This window comes from Pyxicephalus adspersus, chromosome 1 (genome assembly GCF_032062135.1).
Source record: "Pyxicephalus adspersus chromosome 1, UCB_Pads_2.0, whole genome shotgun sequence".
Lineage (NCBI taxonomy): Eukaryota > Metazoa > Chordata > Amphibia > Anura > Pyxicephalidae > Pyxicephalus > Pyxicephalus adspersus.
This window is the reverse complement of record NC_092858.1, coordinates 23,048,570-23,058,824: the sequence shown is the minus strand read 5'-3', so window position 1 is coordinate 23,058,824 and position 10,255 is coordinate 23,048,570. Positions and strand designations below refer to the sequence as shown.

At 36.5% G+C, this 10,255-nt stretch overlaps 1 protein-coding gene across 1 annotated transcript in view; it reads left to right on the top strand.

The window, feature by feature from the left end:
- Positions 1 to 9,695, top strand: part of UFM1 (ubiquitin fold modifier 1) — a 29,779-nt gene extending 20,084 nt beyond the window's left edge. The window contains exons 4-6 of the mRNA XM_072398656.1: positions 1,081 to 1,120; positions 3,722 to 3,754; positions 7,869 to 9,695. Of these exons, the coding sequence (XP_072254757.1) occupies positions 1,081 to 1,120; positions 3,722 to 3,754; positions 7,869 to 7,936 (141 nt within the window). The 3' untranslated portion in view covers positions 7,937 to 9,695. The remainder of the gene's footprint in view (positions 1 to 1,080; positions 1,121 to 3,721; positions 3,755 to 7,868) is intronic.
- Positions 9,696 to 10,255: the final 560 nt, after the last annotated feature.

Genomic DNA, 10,255 nt, shown 5'->3' with positions numbered 1-10,255 from the left:
TTATTACATTTATTAAATGGAATTAATATAGATGAGTTATGCCTAAGAATTATAGCCTACAATGTAAAATAAATTTCCATGCAAAAGAAATTGAACACATTTTGCATGGAAATTTGCACAGAATTGGAACTCTAGGGGGGTTAACTTTTTTTTTTTTGTTTTGTTTTTTTTTTTCCTAAGCAGTTTAACCTCCTGAGCGGTAACCCCGAACGTGGCTGGGAGTAAAAAAAAAAACCCAGCTGATAGTTGACTGTAGGTAGCTAAAAAATAAAGAATAAAGACTTACCTGGTCCTACCGATGTCCTGGCTGCGTCCTCTTCCTTTGATCAGTATTTTTTTTTTTTTTTTTTGCACCCTTGTTTTAACAGATTTGTATGATTTTTATTTAAAGTTTATTGTTACATTTATTAAATATTGGAGACATTTCGGTGAGTTATGCCTAAGAATTACAGGCCTACAATGTAAAATACATTTTTTCATGAAAGGCAATATACCGCTTTAAGACGTATAAATCCAGACAGAAAAGAACCGCACAGGAGGATAAACCAGTGACAGTTTACTTTGGCTGATATGCATCCATTCTCAGGAATCCAAGGTAGCCACGGCATTTCCATTTCAGGTTCTCTCCTGCTAGCTGCTGAAAGGTCACTAAATTAAAGGGATCATACCTAAAACAAAGAACACTGTACACATACTACAGAACATCTTCTTACTGCACCAACATTTTACTGTGGTTGTGTCTTGAGTGTTCCCTGCAATATGCTGCACAGAACATTCCCCTCCCAGATACCTAGAGAGATCTTGCACCCCCCCCCCACACACACCTTCCCCAGTTTATTGGAATGAATTGAATGTAAATGTACCAATTTTTTTTTTTTTTTTAACTAAAATCATTAACACATGCATAACCGCTAGCCATCAAATAAATGAGAATATTGACGATTTTAAGGTTTAAAAACAGAAAAACACGGTGGCAAAGTGATGTATTAGCCCTCTGTGCATTATTTGATTGGAACATACTTATAAACAATTTGAAGTAAAGGACCTTGTCTTTAAACATTATTTTTTTTCTTTCTTTAGTTTAAAGTTCCTGCTGAGACAAGTGCAATAATAACAAATGGTAAGTTACCTTCATTTCTTAAGTCACATATTATACCTCCTTTGTAACAACTTATGGTAGATTTTGACCTCTGATGTGAACATTTGTTCAAAGTGTGTGGAGACCAATAGGTGTTGTCCAGTGGCCCTTCTCATCTGAAATCTACCTGCAGATATATACCAATAAAGAGGGAGAATGCATTTTTTTTTTCTCCACTGCCTCTTTCCACAACTCTAGGGGGTCTATTTATAAAGCAGTTAATCTGACATTTCTGTATGATATAATCAATTACTGCCATTAAAACACATGTACCTTGAAGATTCAGGGAATGTCAGCTTCACTGCATCATAAATAGACCTCTAATTCTTTGCTACAAATCACCAACTACATGCTGAGCCGTTGCATATTAGATCTAATATTTACACATCATGATCATTCTGTCACATTTTAAAAAATGCTGACAGTCTTAATATATGATATATGTTGTAATATTGATTTGTAGCAACTAGTATAATCATTTGTATTTATCATGTTGATCAGATCACATTAACAAAGTGGTGCTAGTTCTCGGTATTCTTTGGAGACTGCTTTTATTCCCAGCCACCCGTCTAAACAGATTGGTGCCAACATTCTGAAGAGCAATGGAGGCACAGGGCCCTTAAAACTGAGCTAAACTCTGTTATACTACACCTCACCTACCCCCCTCCCCGGGGCGATTCCATTTACCTCCTTCTTTTCCTTGCTGCCATCTTTGGTCATCCCTATTGGTCAGGCTGGGATAATGTAACTCTTATGCATGCACAGCAATCAGGCGGATAAGAGTGCTTATTGCAGAAGAACCATTGCCTGTTCCTTTCTGCAATAAAGTCCTGCCTGATCACAGATATATAAAGTGGCTTTTTCAAAGGCAGCTGTATGAATGTTCCCAAAAGTAGTAGACAACATAAAATAAAACCAAAAACGTAAAGATTTTTTTTTTTTTTTTTTTTTTTGGAATTTTTTAAAGTGGTAAATGGTCTGTCAAGTTTTTATTTCTGTCTGTCTACAGAAGAGGTTTATCCAGTCTGCTTATCCTCATGATAGCTGTCACTGGGACAGAAAATAAGAAAATCTAAAGGCTCCACTTGTCAAAAAAACAAGAACCAAGTGGAAAGCCCACCATGATTTCACCACTTGAATCCAAATGACAGTGGCTAGCCCCAGAGTTTGGACAGATTTCCTATCAATTCCTGCTGTGTCTTTCAGAGTAATAAAAGGTTTGACAGGGTATTAACTTTCTATATTTTGTGCTGCTTCCCCACCTCTTAGATTGCAAGCTCTTCGAGGCAGGGTCCTCTCCTCCACCTGTGTCTATCTGTTTGCCATTTGCAACCCCTATTTACTGTACAGTGCAGCGTAATATGTTGGTGCTAAATAAATCCTGTTTATTATTAATAATTAGTCAATTCAAAAGTAAAAAAACACACTGTACATATATTTTACTATTTCTAAAATATTTTAGAAATGTGCAAACCTCACCTATAAAAGTTTGGACTGATTCAGACGAGCTTTGGGATCGAGCAATTCTGTGCAGCTGACACCTGGCAGTGCAGGTTGCAGCTGCTGCAGGGAACCACTGCCATGTAGCATATGCTGAGAGGCAGCAGTTTCCTGGCATGAGAAAGCAATAAATGCACAGCAACTTAACCACCAGTGTGAACACAGCCTTTGGCTGTTACACAAAATAATGTTGTGTAATTGTATTTGTGTATCAAATGATAGCACAGCAAAGCTTCCTTTAAACAAAAGATAGATTTATCTGCGGAGTGGGAGACATTTTTTTAAAAAGTTTAAAAGGTAAGCTCTGTATATTGGAGAGACGTCAGATTGCTAGCACTGGAAATGACCTTTGGCGATCGTTTCTAGGTACAAATAAGTTGGAGCGCTGTACACACAGTGCTGTTCCGTTCTATGGAAAGGGGAGGGGGATGAGCAAGCAGTGCCCCTGTATGTGCTCTCATCCATTGTAGTGCACAGCGGTTCACATCTTCACCAGAGATGAGAACATCCATTTGTCTAGGGGAACAATCATCTGACACGCGTATGTAGCTTTATGTTGGCCATTATTAAGTTTAATCCATGGAAATAAAGCTTCTACGATGTTGGGCTTGGTGTTTGTATCTCATTTTTTTGCTTGGAAACAGTGCAGTCACATAGAACAGAGAGCCCCATCATTGTCCCCCAGCCCCCTCTCTATTTTCAGCAATCTGTTCAGCAGTACTAATATATGGAGTTCACGGTCAAACAGATTGATAGTTTTGTATCTGGTATGAATAAAAAAGTGTTCCCATTGTTTTCATATACCGGTTCATATCACAGAGAATAGTAATTTCCCGTAACAACCAGTTGGTTCGGTAGGCACTTTATTTTTTATCTGACTAGATGTTATGGGTCAGTGCATAACCTCATTTCTGAACGACATTGTTTAGCAAAGCTTATGTTGTCAGACACGCTATACAGCCATAAAGAATTCCACCCTGTCAGTGTATCTTCCATTTTCTGTCATTTTAGTCTTTAGATGTTGACTTAAATTACATAATTGTTTAATTTTAATGCATTTTAACAATTTGTTTTTTCCTACAGATGGAGTAGGGCTAAATCCAGCACAGACAGCTGGTAAGTAAAATTGTTTGTAATGAAGGCATAATGCAAAATAAATTGCTGTACAAACCTGTGATCACAAATCAATTTAAAGCAGATCATACATCTGCAGTTTAGACCTCTCTCCTACACATAAACTGATGAGGGTGTTATAACTGACATACAATTTAAATATGTGTTTAGCACCCAAGCCAGACCTTAGCATTGTGCTGAGAGTAGGAATACCATGATACCCACTCCATCATGGCAGTTCATTGTCTCGCTTTGCTGACATGACCCTTTTCAAGACAGACAAGCAAGATTGATTGAGATACTCTTCCCATGTTTGTTAGCTCTATCAAGTAATTTATTATGGATTTTAAAACTTGAAGTGGTGTCATTATGTAACTCAACACAATTTTAGTATTTGAACCTTTCTGGCCTGGTAAATATACCACTGAAAGTGTTTTATTATGTGTTTCAGAAGTTAAAAAGGAAACCTTTTGAGTTTACCAAAAATCTTGTGTGTGAATGACACCTTGTGCTTCCTTTCTGAGCTGTTATCAGTTGCATTGTTGTCTTCTATCACTGAACACCACCATACTACACCTCTATAATATGTAGGATGGAGGTCAGGTCAGGTTCTATAATTGTTGTCTTTCTGTGGACTTTGTTACTGGCAGAATCACTAGGTAAAAGGTCTAAAGCTAGGTACACACTTCCAATAATTATCGTTAGAAAACAAATGATTATGCACAATTCTACTTGAATTATATTGTGCACCATCCTGTACATGCTGTAACGATACGATCCTTCAAATATAATCCACCAATAGTGTACACGCGCTAGATACAATCGTTTGAACGATGCAGTGACATAAGGAGAAAGTGTATTGCAGAAACATGCACATTCACTGAACGACTGTACACAGGATAGATAGTGAAAGATCAACGGCCAATCAAATCTGCTGCGACAGTCGTTCATTTCCAACAACAATCCCCATTCGTCGGCGTCGTTGGTCACCTTTTTTGTGAACTATTTTCGGCCGGCCATTTGTCGTTTGTTTCCAACGATAATTATTGGAAGTGTGTACGCAGCTTAAGGACTGTTATTGTGCCATATATAAAATGTTTGTTTTGGGGGTTTAAATACACATTCAGCTGAACTTGCATACCAGACTGTCTATAAGCACTAAATAAAGAGGCTCATACACTGTCATGAGATTTATACATCAATATATTGATCTGGGATATCCGCTTAAATGGTCAGACCTTCATGCCGAATAGGTAAGATCCTGAATGACAATGATTAAATTGATGGGATCTCCCCATTTGAATATGACTATCCCACCAGGATACTCTTTCCATATTGTATATCAATATAGAGAGAGATGATTTAGCATTAAAATGTAGGTGCAACCATCCAAATCGCAAAGTCCAAACAAGCCACCTGGTTAATTTGCCTGTCTGCCTTTTAAGAACTGACCCGTTTCCATGGACTGGTTCATAATATATCAATACATATAGTACATGTAAATTTTGTAGTAAATCTTTTCAGTTAGTGGTAGTAAAAATAAAAGCAAAAACTGTAATCAGACAGGTCTGCAATAAAACATACTTAGCTTCCCGATAGCTGTCTTCTTCTGTCAAATGCTGAGCATACAGGTGCCGGGACTGAAACTCCCAATGAACGTGATTGGCCCAGCCAATGAATATGGTTGAAGACTGAAACCAGTCAGGTGATTGTATTTGAAAAATTGTGCTCAAGTAGGTCAGGTTATCTCATTGCAGGGAGGGACAGGCAATGACTCTTCTGCAATAAAGGTCCTGTCTGGACACAATTTTTTAGCAATAGGGGGAATTTATTTGTCTTTTATAAAGACTCTCGAGACAGCTCTGTGTTTTGCCAGTATTAATTGAAATTTACCATTGTATAAATTAGGACAAGCACATGCAATCACTCTTGTGTGTAAGATTGTATTTTTTTTTTGTATCTTCTCACAGGGCACAGTAATTGACTTTAGCTAGCGCTATTTCCATGAACCCTCAAGTTGGGGAAATTAATTTTAGACCTTGTGATCTTGGTTAATTTAAAATTCCTCCTGATGGTTTCTGCATATTGCTATTAAATATTTACTCCCAGCAACAGGGTGCAGCGTAGCAACAGTGGGCAAATGGCTCTGCAGATCAGATTAAAATGAAGATGTAACTTCAACATGCATGAACCAATTAATTTGGGCTTCTTGCTGGGTAATTAATATACCTGTCATTTATTTCCATAATGAACCTTCCTGGTATTAAATGTACTGTAACCGAATTGCATTTTAGGTTCTCAAAAGAAAAGCTACAATAATTGCAAATAAATGATTTTTGCATGCTTTTCCCCAGTTTGACTGCTGCCTATTTGCATAGCACAGTAATTATAAATGCTTGAATAGTTAAATGAGAAGTCTTAGCATTTTTACTTTGTAATATAGGATGAAGAACTGGTAGATAATTGTGGATATATGCTTCTATACATATATATATATATATATGTAAAGCTGACAATATCTGTGTATTTTGTGTGGTTAGATAATTGTCATTTTGAATTTTTCTTTAAATATTATGTTTAATTTTTCTTAATATTTGTGGTAATAATGTGAGCCTTATTGTCAAGAGCAGCATCTTTCCTGTATAGTTACAGAAACAATTACAAATTTGGTTTTTATTCCATGTATGGTGACATGTTTAAAGGTTCTCATTTATCCAGGTCATGCTATAGCTAGTAATGATAATAATAATCTGTTTTTCTGTAATGTTGAAGCTGTTTCCATCATGTTCATGGACAATCAACATCTGCCTTGATACATTCCAGGAATTTAATTCTGTGTGGCTATATATACTGGGTATGTTCTTCACAATCATTAGAAATGTTTCAATAGGCAGCAAAAAATCTTCAAGATTACAGAAAATACAGATCAATCTAAACAAAAATTATAGATGTACAGTGCATATGTGAAAAATGTTGTCTGTTCACACAGGCTGCCTCTCAAGCCAACCAAAAAATGTCAACCCTGATTACCCTGATGTGGTATGATTTTCATTTCTACACATGCATACAGTAAACTCCCTGTTATCCGGCACCCACGGGTATTGGAAGATTCTGGATAAATTTAGTTACTATTAATATTAGGCCTAACTAATTCTATACTCCATACTATACTCTACCATTGATTTCAGTATTAAAATACACAAAATAAATTCTAATTAATAGCAAATAGTTAAAAGCACAATAACAGTGTAGTACGGTATATGCAGAGTATGACCAGTTACAAATCTTATAGGTAAACACCTGTATTATATAATCAGAATTTCCCACAAAAATACACGGGTCAATTTAATCTCAGCAGGTGAAAGTCCAAACCCAATTATGGAAGGCACTGGAATGATGCTCAAAGCATTGGCTTACTGAAGAGCCAAGTTTAAACTATTAGTGCTTGAGAGTGCCTGTTATTTGAGTTTCAGATATGTATTTTATGTAGCCCCTATGTGTATAGTAAAGGTATAATTCTTAAAACTGAAATTTTAAAGTTGCTAATTGCAAAGTGGGAACCAATAAATAAAACAAGCGCTCAGTCATATATAGCTATGCATGTATAACCAGAATGTGAAAATCTATAATGGCTATTACACACATCTACACACGTCATCTATTCTAATGCTTTTTTCTGTGTAACTAGCAGCAGGCTATTGTTTTTGTCCCAGTAAGAACTAGGACCACATACGAATTTGTTTTAATTTCCATTTATTGAAACAACTGGATGTATTTTATTTAAAGTAACATATTATTTAGAGTTTATTTCTGTAAAAAATTTAAGTAAACCTCTAATTAGCACTTTTAGAACAAACAAATCTGGTTGGGTAATATCAGGAGAAATATTGTTCTTCCCTGTGACTTGACTTTATTAAAGTGTGATTAAATGTTCATCCAGTTTACATTTGTATGCTATATTGTTGTTGCCTTAAAAGTGCGCAAAAACCTCAAGGAGGTTATTTCTCTTCCCTATCTAAAATATAATAAATATTTTGAGTAGATTTTACATGTAGCCTCATTGAATTTATATTGTGCGCAGTTTTGACCTACATTTTAAAAATAATTTTCTTTCCAGGAAATGTTTTCCTTAAACATGGCTCTGAACTCCGACTCATTCCCAGAGACCGAGTGGGCAGCACCTAATACCTTCTGGACGTCTTGCTTTGTGGAACACAGAACAAACATATTTGAGGGCCTAGAAGAAGGAAAAAAAAAAGATCAGACTCTGAATTTTAATTTAGGATTTAGTTCAGTCAAGCCCCGTTCTCCTTTAAAATCAAAGTGACTTTGAAGATTAAAGATTTGGAAGATTTAATTATTGCTTCAGATGTCTTTAAAACCATATAACCCCAGCGATTCTATAGTCTATCACATTCAATGTGCATAGGGAAAGTAAAGTATGTGCTTAAACTGTAACATCTATTTTGTCTACTGGAAATTGTAACACGGTCAACTAAGAGGAATACAACTTTTTATCTTGTGGAATTGGGTTACATTTACTTATGTTTTTTTGTTTTTTTTAATTAACGTAATTTGATAATGTTTTGTTCGTTATCATGTTGCCAGTGTAAAACTGTAAAAAGAGTGCTGGTAGCACAGTTTTAATGATCTAACTTTCCACATTTGATAAGTTGAGATCACTCCAGTTTTCTGCTGCTCACTAAATGAAAGGACCAGAAGAGGAAATGATTTCTGTGTTTGTAAAAGACTATGTATTTATTAAAGTTGTGAAAGGAAACGGTGTGGAAACAGGTATCTGAAACCGTCCTTTTTCATGGATCTTTTCTTTATATAGATATTTATCTGTTGCTGGGATGTGTGCCTTCTGCTCTCCAGTTTTGTGCCATAATTTTTATAACTTGATAGGTGTAATTTAGAAGCTGCTTTTCCACTGTATTTTGCTTTTCACCTTTGTGGTGGAAAACGGCTGGCATAAGTTCTTTAGTAGTTATTTTATTCCAAAACTTCAAACCGATTCTTCACGTTCAGCCTACCTCTTAATTAGCCTATGGCCACATCCCAAAGTTTTTGTGGTTATTCCAAAACTAATAGAAAACATTTAAAGCGAAAATAGATACATTTCTGCAGCCTTTATAACAGCCCTTTCCTAACCTTTTTAAAATGGAGAGGAACCTCTTGAAATAACAAAAGGATCATAAGAAACCTGTGCTATAATCACTAAATCCAAAGCCTAAAGTACATTTACCAGATGGTCAGTAGAAAGAATGTCACCCTTACAGATGGCTAAAAAGATCATTGGTGTCAGTGGCAACTGAACAAAGAGGCACAAATTGCTCATTACAAAAGGAACCCCCTGGTTACCGCTGGAGGCTAAAGGTATTGCCACTGTCATATAGCAGGTCCCCAGCTGAGGTTTGCCACCCAGCCGCTACATCAATACTGCGTTCAGTGAGCAACTTGCTATTTAACACACACACATATAGGTTGCCATATACCAGATATGTAAATATTCAGCATATTTTTTCCCCAAGCCTCTAATTTATTTTTTTTCTATTCTAGCATCATAAATGCTTTAAAACATTTGATGCCTATAAAGACACATCTTGTGGGGGGAAAAGTCCCCTTGATTGCCACATCTCTAATCCAGCATAATATACAGTAATGTCTGAACCACAAGAAGAAAAAAATACCATTTCTGTGAGGCACATAAACCTTCCCAGGTTTTGCTTTGTATAAACTGTTCCTTGTGAGGTGAAGAGCTAAAATTAGATTTTCTCTAACTTCAAGTAAAAGCAGAAAATGGTGTTATAAAACATTTCATTACATATATGTTTGGAATAAAGAAAAAAAACTAATATATAATGCTAACTACCATTCATGTAATTGTTTTCTAATGTGACTAAATACCTTCTTAAATAAATAATATTACTTTTGCTTTTAAGTTTTTCCTGACCAATGCCCAATGATTGTGGAGAAGAATTGGTAGGTTGATACCTTTTAGTGCAAATCTGTCATCACTGAAATAAAAAGGTAGCAGCAGCAGAAGGGTAACTTTTTTTCTATCTTAGGCTGTGTACACACGCTCAATTATTGTCATTGGTAATGATTTTTCATTATCGTTTCCAGTGACAAACATCTACCGTATTTTTCGGCGTATAAGACGCACTTTTTCTTCCCCAAAACTGGGGGGGAAAGTGGGTGCGTCCTATACGGCGAATGCAAGTTTTAAAAATAAATAAAACCGCTAACATACTTACCCGATACCGCGATCCTGCGTGCTTCTGCGATCTTCTCTCCTCTCCTGGCTGCAGAGCGTGTCCCCGCCTTCTTGCAGACCCAGCGAGGAGAAGCCTGCACACACGATCCCGGAAGCAGGCTGAGAGACAAGCGTGCCCCCGCGATCCCGGAAGCAAGCCAGCAGAGAGAACCGGACCGGTAAGTGGGAAGGGATGATCAGCAGGGGATAAATAGGCACAGAGTGGGGAATTTATCCTCTTCTGA